This window comes from Hyperoodon ampullatus (genome assembly GCF_949752795.1).
Source record: "Hyperoodon ampullatus genome assembly, chromosome: 18".
NCBI classification, from domain to species: domain Eukaryota; kingdom Metazoa; phylum Chordata; class Mammalia; order Artiodactyla; family Ziphiidae; genus Hyperoodon; species Hyperoodon ampullatus.
In genome coordinates, this window is record NC_136931.1 from 709,241 (window position 1) to 734,962 (window position 25,722).

Consider the following 25,722-nt stretch of genomic DNA (forward strand, 5'->3'; position numbering starts at 1 on the left):
GCCCAGGCGGCAGAGGCACCTGTCCTAGGTCTGAACTCAAACTGAGGGCGGCGGGCCCATGTGTGGGAGGGGCCTGCTCCTTGGGGTCACCCTCACTGACTTGGTCTAAACCCTGTGGGAGGACGAGGCGCACTGACGGCCTCTGGTGTTGCCCCCGGGCTACGGGAGCTCGTCCTGCTCTCCTCACAGAAGGCCAAGGACCCGGCGTGCAGCGGCATCAGGTGAGCACAGCCGCAGGCGCCGGCCCCAGCCCAACACAGAGCGCGCGGAGCCTCCCGCAGAGCAGGCCTCCTCCTCGCCCGGGGGGCAGCTGCCAACCCCTGGCGACGTGGGCAGGGGCCTGTCCGGCGCTCAGGCCCCGCACGTTGGCCGATGGTCTGAGGACACTCACATGTGAGCTTGTGACACCCTATTATATTTCTGTTTGCACAGTATCTTAAACTAACGAGAGTAGGTCACACTGTTAAGGCCTGACGTAAAAACGGGAACACGTGACCTGTCTTCCGTCTTGGGCAATAATTCCGTCGCGTGGCGTCTGGGTCTGCCACCCCCCCGCGAGCGGGCCCGTGTACCGGCCAAGACGCGTTCCACGGCGTAGTCCAGGCTGGACGTGTGCACGGCCGTGTGCCCCTCCCGCGCAGCGTGCAGTGCGGCCTCGTTACAGATGTTGGCGATGTCAGCGCCTGTGGGCACAGGGTGGCACTCAAGCAGACGCAGCGAGATGGGGGCGGGAGGAGGGGCCGCCCCACCCCCTCGAGCGGCCGCAGGGCTGAGCTCAGCCGCCTCTCTGGACCCCGCTGCTCCCTTCCACCCAGTGCTCCACACGCAGGTCGAGGGATGAGAAGGCTCTCTGACACCCGAGGTTCTAGTTCAGGACGTTAAAGTCCAAAGGGAAGAAAGGTATCCCACGATACAAGGGGTTTCTACTTGTATTACCCTGTAAAACGAGAGCCATACAGAAAAGGAACCAGATTTGTGACAACACGGAGACCGTGGGGGAGGGCAGTGGGAGGCCCGGGAGGAGACGCGGCCTTGCAGGTCAGCCCCCAGTGGGGAGCAGGGAACAAAGGCAGGACCACCAGGCCTAACGGGGTGGGGGGGGCGTGCACAGGCGACAGAACCTCGGGGAGGAGAGTCCTCTCACCTCTGCCTGCTGCGTGTGCACCTCACTCCCACCCCGGCTGTGCTGGCCGTGGGCCCAGAGCAGGGGTGGAAGGTCCCTGGGGAGGCCCCCTCCGCCCTCTCCAGCCCCAGACACAGACCAGTGCCCCTACCGCTGAAGCCCGGCGTCAGCTCCGCCAGCCGCTGGGAGTAAAAGCTGCTGGCCTGCGTCAGCTTCAGGCTCTTCAGGTGCTGCTCAAAGATCTCCCTCCTTTCCTGTGGGACACGGGACAGGGGACACGGGTCAAAGGACACGGGTGCAGGCTCCCGCCAGCTGACACTCGGGAGCCCACAGGCCTGCCCTGCAGGCAGGAGCCACCGGCCGTGAGGTCAGCTTCTGCTCCAAGAAACCAACTCAGGGCTGCAGGCGGCGTTTCAAAACCGGAAGGAAAAAAGGAGACAAGAGAAGATAAAGCACGTCACACATCACAGGTAGCAAAGGTTATTTTGTATCCTGTGTGACACGTCAGGAAGATGGGAATCCAGGCCTTCGGAAGCAGTGGCAGGGCACAACCTATGACAGGACAAGGCTGGGTGTTCCTGGGCCCAGCCCTGACCCCCACGTCGGTCTCTGCGGGAATGTTAACCCACCAGCCACCTGCCACGCTCACCCTCCAAGCCCTCCCATGCCTCTGCTGGGCCCTCAGCCACGCTAGGCTCCTGCTCCCTCGGGGGCCACCACGAAGGCCAAACCCCTGGAGGTGGACGTCCAAGCAGAGGCCTGAGGCAGTGGGGCCAGAGGGGCCGAGAGGTCCCTGGGGCTTTCACCCTCCACCCCATCAGGGCAGCCATGCAGCTCGTGCTCCAAAGCCACGCAGCACATGGTTCTGAGGCTCTGCAAAGACTGTGCCGCAGAACTCGGCCCAGACGTTTCAGGACAAAGAGGAAAACAACAAGGATCAAAACCAGGAGAAGAGGGACTTCCCTGGTGGTGCAGTGGTTAAGAATCCGCCTGCTAATGCAGGGGACACGGGTTCGAGCCCTGGTCCAGAAGATCCCACATGCCGCAGAGCAACTAAGCTTGTGCGCCACGACTACTGAGCCTGCGAGCCACAACTACTGCGGCCATGTGCCACAACTACTGAAGCCCGCCCATCACAACTACTGAAGCCCACGCACCTAGAGCCTGTGCTCCCCAACAAGAGAAGCCACCGCAATGAGAAGCCCGTGCACCCCACGAAGAGTAGCCCCCGCTTGCTGCAACTAGAGAAAGCCCACGCACAGCAACGAGGAACCAACGTGGCCAAAATATATATATATATATATAAACAAACAAACAAACAAAAAAAAAAAACCCAGAAGAGCAGGGAGCTGAGGCCCGGAAAGACCAGCCAGGCCGCACTGACCTGCAGTGTGGGAAGGTCGATGAACACGTGTCGGTCCAGTCGGCCTGGCCTCAGCAGAGCGTTGTCCAAAATGTCAGCTCGGTTGGTGGCCGCAAGGACAATGACATGGTCGGTGGTGCCCATTCCTGAAGGAACAGACAGCAGCTGTTAGGGTGGGGCCCCGAACCCGGCAGCTTCCCCACGGACCCCCTTGAGGGACATGGGGAGGGAGAGGCGGGGCACCTGAACGCAGAGCTGTGGACCCACCCGGGCCCGTCCCTCCTGAGCGCTTCCACCAAAACCACAAGAGCAAGAACCCACCGCTTCCTTCCCAGGCCGCGGCCCAGACGCAGAACCGGAGGTTGGAACCCGGTTCTGCCCTCCAAGGCTATCCTCCACATCCAGACAGCAGCCCTGCAGGAAGAGTGTTCCCGGGGTGCAAGGGGCACCTCCCCACACCACTGCCAGGGACATCGGGGACATGTCCCCTCCAACACTGGGACTGAGGGCCCCAGGTCTCTCATGAGAATTTAAAAGCAAGTCCAGAAACCATCACTAACGGCCCACACCTATGTGTGAACCTGGGCTGGATGCTAAGTTGAATAAAGCAATTGCAAAAATGCCCCACGAAGCAGCCGGGGGATCCGACCCCGACTGGACGTTAGACACTAGTAAGAACAAGTGTCACAATGACATGGAGGTACTTCTCCTAGTGCAGGTGCAGAACTCTGGGTCTGCTTTACCCACGGGGGAAGAGGCCGGGTGCTGGCAGACAGAACTGGCCGTAGTCACGACGGGCACCGAGGCTGGGCTGGGGCACGGCACTCAAAGCAGGCTCCCCCCTGCTTCGGAAAAGTTCCATAACACAAAGTTTAAAAAATAAAGATGCCACGATCCATCTTTTGCTAACTTAATCTGTAATAAACTGACATTGACAAATACAATTTCAAATCACCTGTACAAAGTCTTTCAACGGAAGACAAATCAGAGTCCTTCACTCCACTGCACGATCCCAGGACAGTGGCCAGGGGCCCAGCAAGCCCCGACCCAGGGAGGGCACCCACCTCGCCCAGGGGCTGACACCACCAGGACAGCCCAAACCACACCCAGCCCCAAGGAAATCACTCCAGAACTTCAAAGAAATGTCTCCCAGAGACCAGGCTCCCAGCCTGGGCTCTGCATTGTGGGACGTGGTGAGCCCAGACACCTCATGGAGCCTGGGCCCACTCACGGCTCGAGAGTGGACAGTGCAGAAAAGCATCTGCTTCCCAACACAAAGGCGGCATTTTAAAATAACTCAGACTTTTGAAATAAACTCGGACAAAAGCAAGCACCACCCAGCATACGTGATGCAGCAGGCCCTCTGCCCCGACTGCCTACGCTCAATTTTAGGAAAAGCGAAACTCTGATATGGAAATGACAGGCTTGCTGGAGGGAGGGGCCCTGGGCAGAGCTGGCCGGGTCCACTTGCCGGGACACCTGGGGATGGAGGAACCCCTCTGCCTCGAGTCCCAGAGCGCTACCTGGGACACCTGCCGGGAATCCCCACTCAGATTCCCCAAACGCCTGCCTGCCACAGGCCGGGGCTGTGAACACAGAATCCTGAGATTATACAACAGTGCGAAAACGTTGAAAAACAGTAGGAACAACAGGTGAGAAGAAAGCAGCAGCTGGGCCAGGGTGAGCGTGAGCTGGGAGCTCCAGGTGGGGACTCCCGCAGGACGGCGATCACCTCTGTGTCGGCAAGTGGCCCACAGGGCTTGTTTAGGGACTGGCATAGCTGTGGGCACACCGCAAGTGGCAGAAACTGTACAGATGTCCCCGTGGCTGCGTGTCAGGTGACTCCCTCGTGGAGCCAGAGCTGCCGCAACCCCGTCTGCCGGGCACGCATCTCTCTGTGCGGTGCCTGGCCTCCACCCCGGACTGAGGCAGATCCCACCTCCACAAAGACCTCCCTGCACAGCCCCGCCCCCTCCCCGCCACTCGCGTGTTCTCCTGCCCAGAACTGTCATTTGCACGGTCTCATATAAATGGAAGCATACAGTCTGTAGCCTTTTGAGGCTGGCCTTCTTCACACAGCATAAACCCCGAGATCCAGCCAGGCAGTCGGGCATAACAACAGCGAGTGTCCGTCTCTTCCCTGCTGCCTGGTGCTCCTGTGAGAACACGTCAGGGCGCAGCCACGCACCCACCGCAGGGCACACGGCCTCTTTCCAGGTTTCAGCCGTTACAAGTGAGTGAACACTGGCGCACGCATGTCTCGTGGACAGCGGGTCAACGTGCCGTGTGTGCTCGGCGTGTTCAGAGCCGCCCAGCTGTCTCCCGGGAGGCCGCACGTTTTCCCTCTCCCGCCGCAGGGGATCAGGTTCACTTCCCCAGCTGCTTCACTCAGGTCAGAGCCCAAGTTCACGCACAGACCTGGGATCCAGTCTCTTCACATCCTCACGTCTGCTCTTGCCACTATTTTGAATGAAGTGAGAGGAATGACTCCACCTTCAGGGCTGAGTGCACAGCTAAGTAACAGGGACGTGTGTGTGAGGGGGACAGTCGCGGGCCAGCATCCGGGGGCCGAGAACACGCTCTCCAGAGGCGCCCGGCTGGGCTCACGCAACGGTGAAGGCTCAGCGCAGGAAGGACGGCACTTCAACAAGAGGTGCTGGAGCGGCTGGACGTCCACACGCAAAGCGAGCTGTGACCACGCCTCACGCCTCACACAGACATTCACTTAACACGGGTCACAGACTAACACGGAAAAGGCCGTGTGAGCGCTACCTGCAGTTTCCTCTTTTTCCTTAATTTTTACTTTCTTAATGAAGTATAGCTTATTTATAGCGCTTCAGGTATAGCACTGAATCACAGCGCAGGGATTCAATTATGCTTACGTATATATGTATACACATTCTTTTTCAGATTCTTTTCCATCAGAGGTTGTTACAAGATACTGACTACAGTTCCCTATGCTGTCCAGGAGGTCCTTGTGGGTTAGGTACCCGGGGCTTTCTACAGGTTCCAGGCAGAATCGAGGTCACAGGGGTGTGGATGGAGACGCCCACGGCGGGGGGCAAGGAGCGAAGGCCTCCTTGCGCCCACTGGGCTGAGAGGGAGCGCAGGCGCCCCGCCCTGCCCGTGCAGTGGGCCTGCTCCCCGCCCCGGCCGGCTTCCCGCTGCGGCACCAGGTCCACGGCATGCTCTGTGCTTGGATGAGCAGACACTGCTCCTCCCAGAGGGGTGACAGAGGCTCCTCAGACGCTCAGCTGTGTCTGTGCACAAAGGCCCGCTGGCGGCGATCCAGCCCTGCCAGGGCCTCTGAGGGGGTGCTCGGGGGTCTGGGGGGCCCATGGCTGCAGCAAAGCCGGTGGAAGCTGTTTCTCTCCTTGGCACAGAGGGGCCCGTCAGAGAAGGCGCCAGCTGGGAATGCTTCCTGGGGGTGCACATCACCCGGAAGGGTGGTCTCTGACTTCAAGCGTAAAAAGCAACAGGAGCAGAGAGGGGGGGTACTGCTCCCGGGGCCCAGGTGCGCGGCCACAGCGGGCCACGAGGGAGCCCCACCGTCACGCACACAAGGTCACAACTATGGGTGAGGTCACGCTTTAGCCTCACTCGACACGTCAGGAAACTCCGGCTCGGAGGACGGGAGGGGAGGGGCGCGCACCCTGCCGCGTGCCCCCCATGGCCCACAAGCCCCCCGGGGCCAGCACTCGGGCGGCAGCTGCAGGACAACATGAGTCTGGCACCCGCCTGGGCCGTGGAGCTCGACGGCGGCTTCCAGAGATGCTCTGCCGTGTTCCACGGCATCACCAAGGTTACCTGTCCCTCTAAAGAGAACCAGACGCCACGGCTGAGACGCAGCACTTCTGACAGCAGGCTCATCAGACCCTGCGACGGGGTTTCTGGAGACTTGGAGTCTAACGTGCAGATGACCGGACGGTGCGCTCAGGGTCCAGCTGCTCACAGCCCAGCACGCGGGGAGGGGCTGGGCAGGGCGGGGGGCAGCGGGGGTGGGGGGGTGGGGGCCCAGGAGGGCCCATCTCCAGGGAGCGGCCCCCAGAGCTTCGTCTCAGGCGCACAGACACCGAGTTCCCAGGGACATGCTCGCCAGGAAGCTTGCTCCTCAGACCCTGACCACGGGTCAGAGTCCCCGAGCCGTCCTGACGGACACCCGGACGAGAGGGAGATGCAGGTCTCCAGGGGCAGCTCCAGACGCAAACCATTCTCAGGACCTAACGAGGAGGCCCTTTCCTCTGCCGTGAGAAATCACACTTTGATCTTCAACCTGCAGAGCTTTCAGATGACGAAATGCCTCCCCTGCATCAGCCCCCGACCTGCCCAGCGCTGCAGGACTGCGTCCCAGCACCAGAGTCGGGGCACGGGGGTACCGCCGTGCACAGTGACGCCACCAAGGCTGCTGCGCGGCTCCTGCCACACGTGCGGGGCTCAACCTCACTCGGAGGACGCAGTAGCCTCACAGGGGACGTCCTTCCCCGGGCCTGGCCTGGAAGAAGTGCCACAGTCACGAGGACAAGGACATAGAGACAGGCCCAGGCTGGAGGAGACCAAGGAGACAGGACAGGTAAGCAACATGAGGCTGGACTGGACCCTGGCCCAGAAAGGGCGCGTCTGCAGGTCAGAGGCACCTGCTGGACACCTGCGTCAGGCCTCACCCACGTCGGCCTCTGGGCTGCGTGGAGTAAGGGAATAGACTGCTTCTCCATTGCTTTTGTAAGTCTGAAACTATTTGAAAATGAGAGGCTAAATAAAAAAGTTTCACCCTTAGCCACATACAAGCAGATTCCACTGTCCACACACTGGCCACCAGATCCACCATCCCAAACACTGAGAATACTTTAAAGAGGAACATAAATACACAAATAGGGACTTCCTTGGCGGTCTAGTGGGTAAGACTCCGCGCTCCCAATGCAGGCGGCCTGGGTTCAATCCCTGGTCAGAGAACTAGATCCCTCACGCACGCCACAACTAAGAGCCCACATGCCACAACTAAAGATCCCACATGCTGCAACTAAGACTGGCACAGCCAAAATAAAAGATAAATATTAAAAAAAACACAACAAATAAATGGTTCTCTTAGACCAAAACTACTTTGAGAAAAAAAGTGTCTTCCTTATCTACAATACCTAAAAACAACACCAGAATTCTGATTAAAGAAAAATTAAAAATGGATCCTACACAGCTGGGACTTGAAAAGATATCTGTGTGCCCACGTTCACAGCACATTATTCACAACAGCCAGAAGAGTCCATCGAGAGATGAGTGGATAAGCCAACTGTGGTCCATCCACACCTGGGAACATTACTCAACCTTAAAAAGGAAGGGAATTCTGAGACTTCCTGGTGGTCCAGTGGTTAAGACACTGTGCTTCCAATGCAGGGGGTGTGGGTTCGATCCCTGGTCAGGGAACTAAGACCCTATGAACCTTGAGGACATGATGCTGAGTGAAATAAGCCAGTCACAACAGGACAAACACTGTACATTCCCACTTAAATCAGACACAGACAGTAGGGTGGTGGGGGCCAGGGGCTGGGGGAGGGAAGAATGCCGAGTTGTTATTTAATGGGGACAATTTGTGTTTGGGAAGATGAGAAAGGTCTGGAGGCGGATGGTGGTGATGGTCATACAACAATGGTAATGTACTTACTGCCACTAAACACTGCATTTAAAAATGGTTAAAACCGTAAAATTTATGTTTCGTATATTTTACCACAATGAAAACAAACACAATATCTACACACACACACACACACACACACACACACACACACACACACACACACACACACACACACACACACACACACACACACACACACACACACACACACACACACACACACACACACACACACACACACACACACACACACACACACACACACCCCAAAAGAGGATCTTACAGGAGTAGCTCAAAAAAAACAATTCCATTAAAAAGAAAAAAATTGTGTGGAAGCCAGTCCAGAGGTCATCTCAAGGGCAGCAGACACAGCACCCCCAGCTGTGCATCTGAGGCACCAGCTGCACCCACGCCGGACACAGAGACTCTCACAGCAGCACGACTCCCTGGGCTCCTCTGAGACTGACCACCACCATCGTGACCCAACCCGACACGGTATTCCCACCTTTTCTTCCTTTTTCTTTTTGTACTACTGCCCTAACTTTGGGAAAGTGAAAGCTGTGTTTCTGGTTATCACCTGCCGGAGAAAGAGTTCCCAGTGCTGACAAACCCTCAGGGCCCACGAGCATCCCTGCCAACCCGGCCCCGAGCAGCGCTCACCGTCCATCTCTACCAGCAGCTGGTTGAGCGTCTGCTCCTCCTCCGTGTTGGAGAAGCCGGACACGGTGGTAGAGCGCTTCTTGCCCACGGCGTCGATCTCATCGATGTACACAATGCAGGGGGCCCGGGCGCGGGCTTCCTTGAAGAGGCTCCGCACGCGGGCCGCGCCGAGGCCTGAGGACACAGGGGATGGGGAAGCGGGCGGGTCAGGGGCACGGACCCTGCTCTCGGGGAAACCCCAGCAGGCGGACCCTGCTGCACGTGTGCCAGCCCACTCCCTCCTGGACCCCCCAGACCACGGCTCCCCAGAACGTCAGCGCCCCGTTCCCTCCACGCCCACGACTCCCTAAGGCAACCCAGCCACTGCAGAAGGATCGCGCCCCGGACACGTGGTCGGGGGGGGCCCACCTCCAATGACCTCTACGAACTCCGGGCCAGCCATCGCCAGGAAGGGCACCTGGGCCTCTGTGGCCACTGCCTTGGCCAGCAGCGTCTTCCCGCAGCCGGGGGGGCCGAGCAGCAGTGCGCCCTTCGGGACCTTGGCTCCGAGCTGAAGGAAGCGCTCTGGGCTCTAGAAAAGCAGCAGAGGACACGCACTGACCCCCGGCGCTCCAGAGAACCTTCGGGACATGACTCTTGGGGGCCCTGGGTCACGTCCACGTGGCTCTGGGAAAGCAGAGTGCTCTGTGGTGACGGGGCACAGGCAGCGCAGGGCACCGTGGTCACGGAAGCCACCACTTAGGTGCCGGCCAAGCAGGGGGCTCACCGTGTAGCGTGGCACCGGCCGGGCAGTCCGCCCCGCCCCCTGCGCCGCCCCCCGCTCACCTTCAGATAATCCACAAACTCCTTGACCTCCAGCTTGGCCTCGTGCATTCCTGCCACATCTTTGAAGCTGACTCCTTTCCCCGTCTTGCCATCCACAATCGTGAAGCGAGCCATTTTAAGCTGATTCTGGGCAGAAAGACAAAGGGCAGAGGAGCCCTGTGCAGCCCAGTAGGGCAGGGCGGAGGAGCCCTGGGTGCCGGCTCACCTGCACGTCCTGCCCCACCGTCCCCATTCACTCAGATGGCAGCTAAGGGCACGGTCCAGACACACGAGGGCGTTGACAGCTAGAAAGCTGCCCGGCGTCCAGCAATCTGCCTTAAAGGAAAACACTCCCCATGTCAAATAGGTGAATCAATGTCTTTGTGTGAGCCATCTTATTTCTCTGTGTGACCTTCCCCACTATCGTGTGATTTCTTTTTCTGATTATAAAAGTTATGTAACAACACGCAGTGCTGGGGAGTGTTGGTAAAAAAGTTACTTGGTCAATTTCTGGAGCGCAATCTGGCTGGACAGACAAGCTCTTGGTGAGGGGCTCAACCTCAGCCACGATCTCCTTCAGGACAGTCTCTCAAAAGATGCAGCTGCGTGGGATTCGCCCCAGTATTATTTAAATACAACAATAAACAGCCCAAAGTGTCCAAGAACTATGAAACTGGCTGAGCCGGGTACGGCACACCCCACGAGACACCACGCTGCCACTGACACTGTGCGTGCACGTCCTGAGCTACCGAGGGCCCCAGTCCGGGGGAAAACTGGGGCGCTCTGTCCCCCCGGCCGGTCCCCAGGAGGGGCTCCTCCACGGCCCTCTGCTGATGTGGCTGACAGGCCAGGTACGACTTGAGGGGGAGGGAAAGTGCACGTTACAATGAATGCCATGACAGCAGCAGAAGACTTCTAAAGTCCACAAAGGTCGTCCTTTTAAAGACAACCTTTAAAGCTGTCTCAGCTAGCAGGGAAACCCCCCAAATAGTCACGTCCAGCTGAGAGTGCAAAATGCAGAACACAGGGCAGCGTAAACCCCTTGGCTCAGCCATCCACATGCCAGGAGAGGGGCCTCGGCTGGAGCCAGTGCTGTGCCCCCCAGGTCAGCCAAGCGGAAGGAAAGAAGAGCTGCCAGACGACGTCCAGGCTGACGTCCACTGTGCACTCATCCCGCAGGTGACGGGAAAGGGTCAGCACAAACAGACGAATCCCAGGACCACAAGCTCGGGGAGACGATAAGTACAACTTACAAAAGCACTGAATCCGCCTTCCCGTCCTGTCATTCCAGCCAGACGGAAAACATACCACAGGATGGCCAGGCCCACGGCTGTCATCCCCAGGGCATAGAGGGCGCTAGCATGAGAGAGAAAGGTGGGCACAGCCTCAGGCCTGGCCGCCGGGCAGCCGACACACACGCCTCACACAGGCTGGGGCCCGCAGACGCTCCCAAGATGAGAAGGGCTCCCTCACTCTGAGATCAACCTGTGGAACCAGCGCTGAAAAGGGGTTTCCTTGTCCCATTCTCACCAACTACCCCTCCTGCATCAAGTGCTCCCGAAGTCTCAGATCTGGAGCACAGCAGCGCTGGGCACGCAGAACCCGACCGTGGCATGAAGCCAGAATGTCACCCGCCATCCAGAGCCCTGGGGTAACTCATGCCTGCCAAGAGCAGCTCTTCACCTTCCACGTATTTTGTTTTCAAAAGTAGGCCATCAATTTTGGTCACTAAGGCAAAATCGGTGTAACAGTAAAAAGAGAAAACCGTAGGGCATCACCCCCCAGATGAAGAGGGGGACTCATCCAGGTGTGCCCCCCCAGTCCCTACAACAAGCAGAGGTGCAGCCTAGGGGCCCTGCACCCTCAGGAGACAGAGGCTGTGGGACAGACACACAGCACTTCACAGACGCTGCTGGTCACCACGAGGGGACGCAGACCTCTGCACACAGTAGCACCCAGATACATGGCCCGTGACCCGCTGGTGAACGTGCCCCCACCAAGGAGGCTGCAGGCCCTGCCGCCCACAGGCCCTGCACGGTCTGTGTGTCTCTCTTCAGCACAGAACCAAGAAGTTCCACTGGACACCCTGCTTCTCCCTTTCCCGCCTCATCTTCCTGTTTGCAGGCGACAGCAAACCCAACCTGGGCTGAATTCGGAAACACCACAGACAGCGGAAGTGGTGCCTAAAAGTGACTCCAAGCTGGCCCACCTCATGCCGCCCCGCACGCGCCCGCCTCCCACGAGGGGCTCTAGCTCACTGCAGGCACGGCCAGTGTGAGATTTTTATTGGGGTTTGTTTCTCACATTACAAAGTCAAGCCTGGTTTAGTTTAGAGGCACACAGAAATGACCAACCTACTTTCCAAAGAATCCCGTCCGCTTATAGGAAACCGGAATCCTGTCCTTGCCTTCGATGTTCAGCTCATCCTCAGCTGCTCGAAGCTTCTCTTCAAATTTGTCGATATTTGCCACCTGCATTCGGTACATCAAGGCCAGCCGCTGGGGGCAGAAAGCAGAGGGACCGTGAGAGTGATGAACAGGTCAGACCGCTGACCCTGAGGACAGAGAACGGTGCCCCGGCCACAGCGTGTGGACGACGGCGGGGCTTCAGAGGCAGAGGCCTGCCGCTCAGAAACCCCCTCACGTCTCGGGAGTTTTCGTTCTCCCGAACACAATCACGGTGACACGTTCACGAAAAAACATTGTAAGCAAACGAAGGGCAGCAGGTGCGTCCTGAGCTCGGCGCCCGGGTCGCGCTGACCTCGGCGCCCGGATCGCGCTGAACTCGGCGCCCGGGTCGCACCCCGCCGTGAGGGCGCAGCAGAGCCTCGGCAAGGAACCCGCGGTGCTGGACCACACCTACAGTCACCCTGAGAAGGTTCCCTGTTCAACCACCGGCTGGATCTGACAGTCAACCGAGTGGGCTCCTCCGTCCTCAGGCAGACGAGAGACTAAGGAAGAGGGACCAGGCGGCGTCTCCCGGAAGCTGGTGGGACAGTCCCGTCACCTCCACCCCAATCCCACGTCAGTCATCGTTCTGGCAGCCAGGCCCATGCTTTCCAGGGTTAAACTGTTCCAGGCTCCGATTCTAAGCACACTCCTGGAATCTAAATGGAGCAACCAGACTTCCCCCTGCTCTGGATGACCATCATTATGAGTGGCCAGTCAGGCTCCACTTTGTGGGCTAAGAAGCCCAGATGGAGGGGCACACAGGGGACCCACCAGTCACAACCAAGCTTTGCACTGGAACGCCTCTTGGCCTTAGTGGCTGGATTAACCTAACAGACCCCAAACGCTTGGTCTGAACTTCATCAATCCTCGATCACTCAAACACCTGCCCTGGCCAATTTGGATGGAAGGGAAAAACGTAGAAAGGACCCTCTTTCTATTTCAATATCCAAAGGCAAAACGTATGATTCCAGAAGCCCCTTCAACCCCGCGTCTTGTGAAGCCTTCTCTGATCCCCTGGGCCCAAATTAGCCGCTTCAGCAGCAGCCACCAGGCCCCTCACCCTTGGGCCGGCAGCGGCTACCATTGCCCCTGGCCTCTCAAGCGCACTGGAATTTAACTTCTACTATCTGCCCAGCTGTGAAGAAGGAGAGGCTCGCAGGGCTGGGCTGTGCCCACGGCCGCGCCTGCTCGGGCAGGATGAGCCCCCTCACCCCAGCACCCAACCAGCCCAGAAGTAGAGCAGCGCCCGGGGTGCCCACGGGGCATGCTCTGGGGCCCCATGGGAGTGAGCCGTCAGGGAGGAAGCGCTCCGCCCACAGGAGCAAACCTGCGCTCCAGCGAGCAGAGCCAGTCCAGCCAGAAAGCCCTCTGTCTCCCGGTGTGGAAAAAGGGGCCTGGTTTTCCCACTGTCTAAACTTTTAACAGAAGATGAGAAGGATGCTAAAGAAACACAACAATTAAGTATAACTCATGATCCTTGATTGGATCCTGGATTAAAAGTATTAACACAAAAGGCTCTCAGGCCAGTATAGAGGCACCTGGGAAACACAAACAGGATAAGTGTGTTAGAAAATATGCTGGGGGACTTCCCTGGTGGTGCAGTGGATAAGACTCCACACTCCCAATGCAGGGGGCCCGGGTTCAATCCCTGGTCGGGGAACTAGAGCCCACATGCATGCTGCAAATAAGAGTTCACATGCCGCAACTAAGGAGCCCGCCTGCCGCAACTAAGACCAGGTACAACCAGATAAATAAATAAAATATTAAAGGAAAAAAAGAAAATATTCTGGTATCGATGTCACCTTTCCAGGGCCTCAGGCTGGCGTCGTGTTCCTGGGGGTAAATGAGAGGGGTCGGAGATGGGAAGGCAGGCTGGACAGTGACTCATCCTCACAGGAGGGTCTGCAGAGCCGCTCTCCGTGCACCCACCCACCTGCTTCGCAGCAGCGCTGTCACTGGGCGTCTCTCCCCTCCCTGACGCCCAAACCCTCTACCTGGCACGAAGCCTGCAGCCTCCCCTCCCCCTCGCAGGGCCCCTCTCCTCCGTCCCCTCTTTCCCGCTCCTGCCCAGGGCCGGCCCTTGCCCACCCGTCTCTCAGCCACCTGCTCCGGCCCCAAGGGGTTTCCACCCGGACAGCCCCATCCCCTCCCTCCCCCGCCTGCTGGGCTCCAGCCAGCCCCATGCCAGGCAGAGCCTGGACGCCCGCTGCCCCCTCTCCCTCAGCCCAGAGCCCCTGCCGCCCTCCCACCTCCTCTCTGCACAGTCCCCGCCGGGCCGCACTCACAGGCCGCCCGAACACCACGGCGCCGGGGTGCAGGTACACCTCCACCACGTCGCTCTCGGGCACCACCTGCACCCGCTGCACCTCGCCCTTGGCCAGCATCTCGTGCACGAAGTCGCTCCAGGAGATGCTGCCGCCGCTGGAGCCGAGCGCGTTGAGCAGGCTCATGACCACAGCGATGACAAAGAGCGTGCGAAGCCGCTCGCGGTACATCTGGTCCTCGCGTTCCCGGCGCCGCCGCGCCTCTGCGGGGAGGGGGGAGCGGGCGTGAGACCAGGGCGGAGCCCCGCCCCTGCCCCGCCCCCCACGTCAGGGGGGCTCGATGTCCTGCGCCGGCGTCTGTCTCCGGTATGATCCTGCATCTTAGCCGATGCTTCAACACAGTGACTGCTTACACACCACGCCGTTCAAGGGCACCAACATCCCATTCCCTGAGGCCCCACCTGCTCGGATAACATGAAACCATTTTTAAAGTCAAAAGCCTCCCAGGACCAGCGCAGCTCCACAGTGACGCCGCATCTCACTGACAGCACATCTGCCCAACTACGACCCTCGCGGGCCCTCCAGGCTCGACCAGATAGCGACCCATCCCCAGTGCCTGTGGCACACGCCCAGGTCCCTGATAACAACAGCCTCTCCACCACCACCTGCCCTTCCCCCACACAACACCTGGGACTGACACTCAAGCGAGCTGCACAGCACTCATCACAGAAACACTGGAAAAATAGCACACTTAGAAGTGTAAAACAGAGTCTGGAGACCGGTTCTTTATCTGAACCATCAGGTAAATTCCCCCGATTCACACCTGACATAGGAGCTCCTGGGGGCGTCACCTCCCTCCGGCCCACAGCACAGATGGGAAAGAGTCCCAGCAAAGGCAAGGCCAAGTGCTCCTCCCACCAACCACATGGGGGCAGCGGCTGCTGTCCACCCAGCACTTCACATGGTCTCGCTAGCCCACTGCCCCCAGGAGCCCACCTCCCCAGTCCCTGCACCCACCGGACACCTCATCCACACCCCAGGAGGCCCTGGAACAACCAGCCTCGCTCACCTGTGCAGGGTGGGCCCATCCTTCATAACACTCCATGCAGCTTTTGCAAGACCTGCGGTTAACAACGCCTCTTGAGAAATGCGTGTACAATTCTTCACCAGCTCTGCTCAAGACAGGCCTGTCTCAGCAACCAAAGCTTCCACCGTGCACTCACCCTCCCCAGAGGCCACGCCGGCACACACAGCAGGGCTGGCCGTGGTCATCTCTCCAAGGACAGACTGTGGAGGGGCTCAGGGCGCCTGCCCTCGGCACAGCCTGGAGGTGCAGCCACCCCCCCACACACCACCTGCTCCTCCAACGGTGGCCTGGAGGAATCCGAAAGCATTTTAAATCGGTTTAGAAACCTGAAGCCTGAGGGACTTCCCTGGTGGTCCAACGGTTAAGACTCCGAGCTCCCAACGCAGGGGACCCGGATTCGATCCTGGTCAGGGAATTCGATCCCACGTGCTGCAACGGAAGATCCCGTGTGTCGCAACTGAGACCCGACGCAGCCAAATAAATAAATATTTAAAAAATAAAAAGTAAATAAAAGGAAAAACCTGAAGCCTGAGAAGACTGTCACAGCAGCCATTTTGAAAACACGAAGGTACATTTTAGGTATCACCCTGTCTTATTACAATAGATTCTAACAGTGTATCTGATATTTCAGTGTATCTGATATTATAGATTCTAACAGTGTATCTGATATTTCAGTGTATCTGATATTATAAATTATAACAGTGTATCTGATATTTCAAGCTCATAAAGGCGACCACTTACTGTGACTGTGGACAGCAGATTCATGTTCTCACGTGAGAAGCCATCTCTCTCAAATATTTAACCTTCAGCCTCGCTAACAACCCTGTGGGGGGCAATCAACCCTGGCAGCCGCACTGCCCAACAGCCCTGCCACGCCAGCCTGAACTGGTTGAACTAGTTCTATTTCTGAAACTTTAACATAAGGAAACCAAATGTAACAAAACATACATCCATAGTACTGATCAGGTATAAAATCATGCGGGCCGCTCCAAGAAAGACAACGGGAAAACAGTAAGGGAAGATACAAAAGTGAAACACAGGATCGGCTAAACAGACGGAAGATTCTTGAGGTGTAAGAGACGAAACAAGATCTGACCCTGAGACTCTACATAGAAACGGCATGTGAACGCCCTGGGCAGAAAGGACATTCCCTCCACTCGGAAGGCCCCCGTCTCCTCCCCACCAAGTCCGTCATTCCTCCAGACTCGGGGACACGAGGCTGCCGACTGGCGCCTCTGCCCGGGTCCTGTCTGCGGGGGGTGAACCCGCCTTCGTGAGCACAGCTCCTCCCTCCGGCTGCTCCTCGTATATCCAGTTCCCGGAGAGCTGAGGGTCACCCCAAAATCTCTACTGCCCGGGGCACCCAGGAGAGGCTGCTGTCTCCTAAGCCGTTAGACTGTCTACCCGCTGGACCGCTGGAAAACTATGGTCCCACGAGTCCTTCTTGGGGGTCGGAGGATGTCAACTGCTGTGGTGAGTCACCTGAACCAGCCGCCTGAAGACAAATGAACCAGTTACGACGCTGCTGAACGTGCAGGAGACCGCTGCAGGGGCCCTCCACGTGTCCCCCCCAGCCATGAGCTCTGTGCCGTGAACACAGGGAGGATGCAGCGATACCCTGGCTCTCGTTAATACCACCACGGGGCTGGTCCTGACCCACAGCCCGGAGAGAAACCTGAGGATGGAGACGAGGTGCACCGCACAGAGGATAAAGGGGCACCGTCCACAAAACGTGTTCTGGAAATGCCAGCCATCGCTGTTTGTTAACCTTTCACAACAAGGTAACTGTAGGTGCCACGTACTCGTGAGAAGTAACAGAGGCCCCTCTTCCGCGTTTACTGGGCTCAGGGCCTTCCAACAGTCAATGTGACAAAACCGGGAACAACATCACAACCAAAACGTGGACAATACTGACACAGCCACCCCTTGTGACCCGCGCTCCTGTGTGGCTTCAGTTTTGTGCGATTTCATCACAGGTCAACGTCTGCGTATCCATCACCAGTCAAGACACGACAACTCCATCACTCCAACCACTGATCTGTTCTCCAGCTCTGTAATCTTGTGTTTGGAGAATCGAACGGTATATAATCTTTCAGGACTGGCCTTTCTCATTCAAGGCTCTCAGAGGTCAGGTCTGAGTGGGACGCTGGGCTGTGCTGCCTGCATGCAGTCCACAGAGCTGAGAGCTCACGGGCCAGTCAACTCCCTCACAGTCCAGAAAACACCCTCATGGAAAAAAAAACTTGCTTAAGCAAGCAATTATCGTCTAATTTAAATATAATGGACATGAACTTTATCCCGTTTTCTCAAGGCAAGCTACGGTTCAGCCCAAAATGAACAAATATACAACCACCCCAGGAAGGAGGCGGGGAGGCACAGCCCCAGCCCAGGGCCGCCGCCTCATCGGGTGTGCACCAGGTGTGCAGGCGGCACGGGCGGAGGGAAGGAGCCGCCGCGACCCTTTCCCCAGACTGACTCTGCCTCTGGTCCCCGGCGCTATAGTGCCCGACGGTTACCTGCGATGGGCTTAGCGGGGGGGAGCACGTGTCCGCAGCCACGTCAGGTCAGGAGCTGCAGAAAGAAAGCGGCCATGGCCACTCCTCCCAGAAATCAGTATCCGCAGGACCACGCACCAGCTTGAGCGACGCGACACCGGCCAGGCAGACGCAGAAGCTGCTCCGGCCCACTTACCTTCTCCTTCTAAAGGCTTTGACCGTTTCAAGTTAAGGAATGGTCCCCTCTATTTTCTCCTAATTCTTTTCCGGTTTTGCTTTTTAAATTTAACGATTCAATCCACTCAGAATTTATGTTGGCAAATGAAATGAGAGTCCAATTTAATCTCCTTCCAAACAACTAAGCAACGGTTCCAAACCATTTCTATACAATCCACCCTTTCTGACACTGTGTGAAATGCCACTTTAGTTACTTGCTAATTCTTAGACAAACTAGACTCTGCTTCTGGATTTCCTACTTTGTTCCATTAAACTATGTGTTACTGGACCCAGCACTGACTTGTTGGGAGGAAACAATGTTCACATCTGCCAGTATCAGCCTCCTCAGGGTTTGTTTTCCGTAACCCTGCATATTTTCTCATGAAACAAGCCCTTACCTTCCTCCTCCAGCTCAGAATGTCTCTGAAATGAATGACACACATGAAGACACATCACATATCTCAGAACATGAAGACACACGTGTTCAAACAATCAGCTTTAAAGGAAAACTATGATCTCGGTGATAAACTACAAGTTATTACTATTAAAGTGCTACCTGCCAAACGCCGAGCAGAGGGCTCCTGACTGGGATCTCCTTCAACAGTCAGGTGCTTACAAACCTCGGGGAAAACTGGGATTGCCAGCGCTACACCCCAGGAAGGTAGAAGAAGTATAATCTGCCAAGTAATTTCACACGGAAACGTGTGGAGTAAGACACCTGGAATTGCTGACAAAACCAATGAAACTGTAGGAAAAATATAAAAAAATAATATCAAAAAAATTGTAGGAGGGAATTCCCTGGCCCTCCCAGTGCAGGGGCCACTGGTTCGATCCCTGGTCTGGAAACTAAGATCTCACATGCCGCACGGTGCGGCCTGGGGAAAAAAAAAAAGTAGGAAAAATAAAGAAAAATACCCACGGTCAAAGGTCATGCAGTGAAATGCTTAAAAATGCATGGGGGGACTTCCCTGGTGTCACAATGGTTAAGAATCCACCTGCCAATGCAGGGGACACGGGTTCAATCCACGGTCCGGGAAGATCACACATGCCGTGGAGCAACTAAGCCCATGTGCCACAACTACCTAGCCTGTGCTCTAGAGCCCGCAAGCCACAACTACTGAGCCCATGAGCCACAACTACTGAAGCCCGCACGCCTAGAGCTCATGCTCCGCAACTAGAGAAGCCACCGCAATAAGAAGCCCACGCACTGCCATGAAGAGTAGGCCCTGCTGGGCTTCCTTGGTGGCGCAGTGGTTGAGAGTCTGCCTGCCGATGCAGGGGACACGGGCTCGTGCCCCGGTCCGGGAAGATCCCACATGCCACGGAGCGGCTGGGCCCGTGAGCCATGGCCGCTGGGCCTGCGCGTCTGGAGCCTGTGCTCTGCAACAGGAGAGGCCACAACAGTGAGAGGCCCGTGTACCACAAAAAAAAAAAAAAAAAAAAAAAAAGAGTAGCCCCTGCTCGCCGCAACTAGTGAAAAGCCCGTGCACAGCAATAAAGACCCAATGCAGCCAAAAATAAACAAATAAATAAAACAAAATAAAGAAAAATACCCATGGTCAAAGGTCATGCAGTGAAATGCTTAGGAATGCATGGGGGTGGGGTGGGGAACTTTCCTGGTGGTCTAGTGGTTATGACTCTGCATTCCCAATGCAGGGGACCCAGGTTCGATCCCTGGTCAGGGAACTAAATCCCGCATGCCGCAACTAAAAGATCCCACATGCCGCAACTAAGACTCGGCACAGCCAAAAAGACAAATAAATTAAAAGAAAAGGAAAAAAAAAAGAATGCATGGGGGTACTTACCTGGTGGCGCAGTGGTTAAGAATCCACCTGCCAATGCAGGGGACATGGGTTCGATCTCTGATCTGGGAAGATCCCAGATGCCACGGAGCAACTAAGCCCATGAGCCACAACTACTGAGCCTGCACTCTAGAGCCCGTGAGCCACAACTGCTGAGCCCACGTGACACAACTCCTGAAACCCGCGGGCCTAGAGCCTGTGCTCCACAGCAGGAGAGGCCACCTCAACGAGAAGCCCGCTCGCCGCAACTAGAGAAAGCCTGCGCGCGGCAATGAAGACCCAACACAGCCAAAAATAAATAAATAAATAAATTTCTAAAAAGAAAAAAAAAAAGAAGAGCCAAGTCCCCTGGGGGCTTTCCCCCGGGGGTGATGATGAAGGAAGCCTGCAGCACCCACACTGCCTGAGCCTGTGGCCAGGAGGTAGACAACCAGAAACATCTAATCTGAACCCAACCAAGGGCACTATGCGAGTTGAGACCAATGGAAAGTTACAGCTCCTCTCAAGGTAAACGAAGGGGCCGCCAGCGAAGGGTGGACGTGAGCATCGGGAAAACGCAGCCCCTCCTTGAAAGTCGAGCACAAGGGGCTTCACCCCATAACCAGTGGGCTCTGGGGCCGAACCTCCAGACCCCCAGCTCCTGAAGACGTTTCTGGACCAGACCAGGGAGGAAGGTCCTCCCCACGGTTACCAAAACTTGGTCGGGAAGCCGTCTTGTCCCAACTAAGCTGCCAGGGTGGCTGCGCCCTTCTGGAAAGATGAGGCCTGGGGAACGGGACCAGTCTGTGTGCAGTTCTGGTGACAGGCCCGGGGTCCGATAAAGAAAGCGTTTCTCAGGCTGCCGTCCCCCCTGAGGCGTCTGGGGCTCACAGGAGCCTGGTTCTGAGCATGGCTGGCCTTTGGGTAAAGTACCTCCTCCAGGGCCCCCGGGCCTCGGGTCCCACACCACAAACCTCCGCAGCCACGTCAAAATCAGCGCCACTTCCCCACGCGTGTGTCCCTCTCTGGACCCGGCAAAGAGCAGGCACCCAGCGTCCTCGTATGTAGAAAGGGCCAGTGACAGGGTCACTCTGAAGAGAGCGCACACAAGTCACTGAGCACAGTGCTGGGCGCGCTCCAACCACTCCTAAGGCCTAGCGAGTTCCACGTGCATCAGCTCCCCGCAGCCAGCTGGCATCTTAGAGGTCAATTCAGTCCAAAGTTCCCTTTTCATTTCCCTCCCCTTCACACAATCATCGAGTCCTAATTCCAGAGTCGAGAGGAGACTTGCAAGTGAGTTCGCTGTGCCCCGGGGCTTGGGGCCCCACTCCTTCCCCAAGCCCATGCCCCGTACCATCCTGTCCTCTGGGGCTGCTCCTCAGGCCTGGAGGCAGTGCCAACACCAGTCAGGTGTGCACGAGAGCGGGGCTTCGGCCGGGGAGTCCTGGAGCCTTCCTCCCCCAGAGCTCTGAGTCCAGGGCAGATCCGAGGTCCACCCTCTCCACACAGAGCACAGCAACCCCACCCGCCTTCAGGCACTCTGAACAAGGGACACAGGTGCTGATGAAGCCGTCCCTAAAAGGATGCGCAGGAAGAATCCAACAATTGCATTAGGGACGGGGGCAGGTGTGATCCTAGGATGGGCTTCCTATTCCTTAGACTAGAGCACACACGTGCAGACAACCAAGGCAGCCATCGCTTAAGATCTGATGGATATACCTTCGTCATCTTCAGGGCTCCTCCCCTTGGCTTTATCGCTGCCTTTCGTCTTCTGCTTCCACCTTGAGGTGTTAAAGTAGTACGTGCCTCCTACAAGGAATAGGGAAAGTGTTTAATAACAATCAGGCTTGCAACTACAGGGGAACCCTCAGGAGAAGAGCGTATTCCCAGACAACCAAAACAAAACAGAAGCTATCTGAAAGCTACGTGCACAGGATCTAGACGCTGGGGTAATCATTCTTACTCTAATATCTACTCATTATAAATAATGAACCACTTCAACTGAAGTAAGTGTTTCTGTAATTTAAATTAGCCAACGTGAGGGAATAAAAATGATGAACACAAACTTGAGAAAGTGTCATGAAATTGTTGGAAAACAGCCCTTTCAAGACACGCAGTCACTTTAAATGAATTTAAACAAATGAACAGCGGCGAGTGGCTTCCACAGGGTGCAGCAACAGCAGCCCGGGGCCACCACCTTCACCCAGACGCGCCCCCGGACCACTCCTCACACCAAAGGATCTGACTTGTCCAAGGTCTGAACCAACCACTGCTTAAAACGGGGGAAAGCGTCTCACAACGTGACTGGGCTCACCCTTCTTCACACACATTAAGAGAATCACAAATAAAACTGCTTCGATGTCCACCTGACACGGGGGTGTCTGGAGGTGACGGCTCTGCCACTGGGGGCACGTGTAGGCTGCCATGACCAGGGTGGGTACGTATGTAGCAGTGGGAGATTTTGCTTTTTCCCTGTTCCAACTGAATAAAGGGGGGAGTAAAAGTACAGGTGTCAACCCTTATGGTCCTTTGACCTAAGATCAAAAGAGACAGCAGGATGTCACAAGATCTCATTAATTGGTGCAACTCCAGTGTAAAAGCACATTATCTGTAGGCTGTGTTTACGTGCCTTCTGCACGTAAGACACACACAGCCAGTTTGCAGCTCCTTACTAAACGTCCCTGGAGTTGGCTACAGCACATGAAAACCTTTGTCAAGCAGCCCAATTATTACCAGAATTAAAAACAAAAAAAAGAGAGACAACTCAAAAGAAGCAAAAATGGCTTGTTCAGACCTTAGACAAATTTCCTCCTCATAAACTTCATTTCAGAGCATCTGGGGGCTCACAATGAGTAGCAGCCGAAGGTCCTCTTCGTGATTTCGTTTGTCTGATGATGTCAAACAAGCAACATTCTCTGAATTTATTCACAAATGCCACAGGCTCTGCCTGTCACCTCTGTCTTCAAAAGATACACACCTAGAAGTTTCCAGAGTCCGACTGGATTCTGGACGAGATGCTGTTTCACCAACAATGTGCTGATCCCTTCAAACGTAGGGGTCAGCAGTCGCAACTGGAAACTCTGAAAAGAGCGATACAGAGAATCAATCGCACCAACACCACAGCACACCCAGGCAATGCAGACTAACTCCCTGCTGCAAAAGTTTTCCTAAAAGCTCTGATATTTATTTACTTGTAACATTAACACTGTCCTGAAATATGAAGCAATAGTCTGAGCATTACGGCAAAGTTTTAACATAACATCAAAAGAAAAAAACAAACAACAGCATCAAAACCTTAAAAGCAGTGCTCGCTTCGGCAGCACATACACTAAGGTTGGAACGATCCAGAGAAGACTAGCATGGCCCCTGCGCAAGGATGACATGCAAATTCGTGAAGTGTTCCATATTTTTTGGACTTGAGGACACGGGGAGGGGGAAGGGTTAGGTGGGACGAAGTCAGAGAGTGGCACTGACATATATACACTACCAGATGTAAAACAGATAGCTAGTGAAGCAGCCACATAGCACAGGGAGATCAGCTCAGTGCTTTGTGGCCACCTAGAGGGTGGGAGGGAGACGCAAGAGGGAGGGGATATGGCGATATGTGTGTACATATAGCTGATTCACTTTGTTATACAGCAGCAACTAACACAACAATGTAAAGCACTATACTCCAATAAAGATGTTAAAAAAAAGTAAAAAAAATAACTAAATACAATAAAATGGGGATGTTGATAAAAAAACAACAACAACAAAAAACCCTTAAAAGCAAGCGAGCAAGTCAAAGAAACGCTGACCCCACGGTGCAGAACACCGGCTGCCATCCTGTGAGCCAAGGCTCACAGCTCTCCTGCAGGACCCGAGGAGCAAAGGCCACAGCGGCTGCCCAGACCCTTTGCTCCCCACAACTCCAGACGACTATTCCTTGTAGAACATTCCCAGGTAGTCCACCAGTGTCCCGCTTGAATGTGTTTTATGTTATGGTCAATGGTACATCTTAATTTCTTCTATCTCTGGGGTGGCAATTCCTTCATTTCTGTTTTATTTACTTATTTATTTTTAATTTTTTCCCCCTTAGTTCATCCCTGGTCTGCTGTTATTATGGAGAAAAGTAACTCCTTACCAAAGAAGTATGTTACATGTAATTTCCTGTTAGCAGCAGGTTAAAAATTCCTCGTCCATACAATCATTGTCCCATTTAATTAATACTACTTTTCTTGGCTCAGGGATGACCAGGAGGCATATAAGGGAGGACCACAGAGTGTGGACTGGGCCCAATAACTGAGAAACATCAGCGTGTTAGATATAGTGGGGGGAAAAAAGTCATTCTTCAAAGTCAGCCCTAAACACTGCTTGTTTAAACCAGATGACTTTGTTTTATTACTATTATAGCCACTGGTGAGGTTATCTGTTTAGACTTCACAAGTATGTGTGAATTGCCTACTTCAGTCCTTATTTATTTACATAGAATAATCAAAGAATCTGATTAAAAATAATAATGATTTTCCTTCTCAGTAGAACTAAACAGCAAAAACAGAAACAAGTGTAATGCAGCCATAGCTGCCCTCAGATTCAGGAAAGGTGGCCAGGAATCTAGAATAGGATTATGATATGAAATTGGTCCTCAAGTTATGGTAAAATACAATAACAATAATACATTATAACCTAAAATCTGAGAGTCGAGGTCCTAAGAGAGGACTAAAAAAAATCAGCGAAAAAGGCTGATTTTTCAGCTTAGAACTTAGGGTCTTTGTTTTCAGAGTGAAATGTTAACGTTAACAGTGCCTGGAACACACCCTTCACACATAGGGTCTGTGAATTTGAATCCATAACATGTCAAGCTACACGACAAAAGCAAAACACAGTTACAAGGTACTTTGCTCACACAAAAAACTTTCTGACAGCCCACTTAGAGCATCTGGAAGGTGCTGGAATTCATCTGGGTGGGATCTGATCTATATGAGCCAATAGTTCTCTGCCAGAAATTGATGAAACTCTTACTCGATTCAATTTCAAAACGCCAGGAAGACGGGCAGAAAATACCAACACACGAAACAAGGACTAGAAAAGTCCAAGCAGGAACTGTGCGGCCTCGCCCCCCGCCCCTCCCTCGGGCTGCCCGCCCGTCTCGCCCCCCGCCCCTCCCCAGGCTGCCCGCCCGCCCGCCTCGGCCCCCGTTCCTCCCCCGGGCTGCCGGCCGGAGCGGCCTCTCGGACGACGAAGACCCGGCGGCGGGAGGGCATCTTCCCCGCACATTACCTGCAGGACTCGGCCTCCAGGCCCGACGACACCCGTGAGAGGCCTGTGGACAACATACGGCCACCTCCACCCGGTCTTGGCGGAGCTGCCTGGGGTCCAGCCAGAGTAGCGGCCCCGCAGCCGCCCCGGCCCTGGCCCCGGTCCCAGGCGGAGAGCGCGCAGCAGCAGATACACGGCCGCCATGTTGACCCGGAAGCGGCGCCTGCGCGGTCGGGGCCTCTTCGGGGCGCCTGCGCGGTCGGGGGCGGGGGGGGGGGTGGTTTCCTCGGAGCGCCTGCGCTGTCCGGGGCTTGTTGGGGCACCTGCGCGGTCAGGCTCGCGGATTCCGGCGCCGCCCACGGCGTCAGCTGCACCCCTAATCCTACTGGAGTTCTCTAGCGGTTTGAGGTGCCACCTTATGCGGAGCGCCTCGAGTAGAGCTGCAGCCAAGGAGGGCATCGGAACGCCGCGCCGAGCCGCCGCTCCCGTAGGGACTTGGCGCAGCGGGTCCCGGGAGTTCAGAGCGAGCGAGGGAGCCCGAGGGGCGCGGAGCGTGCGCAGATGGCAGGGCCGCCCGCGGCCCTGACCCCGACTTCGACCCTCAGACCCGGATCC

The 25,722-nt window shown here is 55.9% G+C and overlaps 1 protein-coding gene across 1 annotated transcript in view; it reads right to left on the minus strand.

Annotated features, from left to right (window-relative positions):
- The window catches only part of SPG7 (SPG7 matrix AAA peptidase subunit, paraplegin), a gene marked incomplete at its 5' end in the record, with an annotated part of 30,492 nt that extends 5,181 nt beyond the window's left edge, over positions 1-25,311 (minus strand). The window contains 12 exon segments of the mRNA XM_079724170.1: positions 573-683; positions 1,275-1,377; positions 2,508-2,632; positions 8,773-8,946; positions 9,181-9,343; positions 9,598-9,723; positions 10,830-10,932; positions 11,935-12,074; positions 14,312-14,553; positions 21,589-21,678; positions 22,847-22,949; positions 25,129-25,311. Coding sequence (XP_079580296.1) covers positions 573-683; positions 1,275-1,377; positions 2,508-2,632; positions 8,773-8,946; positions 9,181-9,343; positions 9,598-9,723; positions 10,830-10,932; positions 11,935-12,074; positions 14,312-14,553; positions 21,589-21,678; positions 22,847-22,949; positions 25,129-25,311 — 1,663 coding nt within the window.
- Positions 25,312-25,722: the final 411 nt, after the last annotated feature.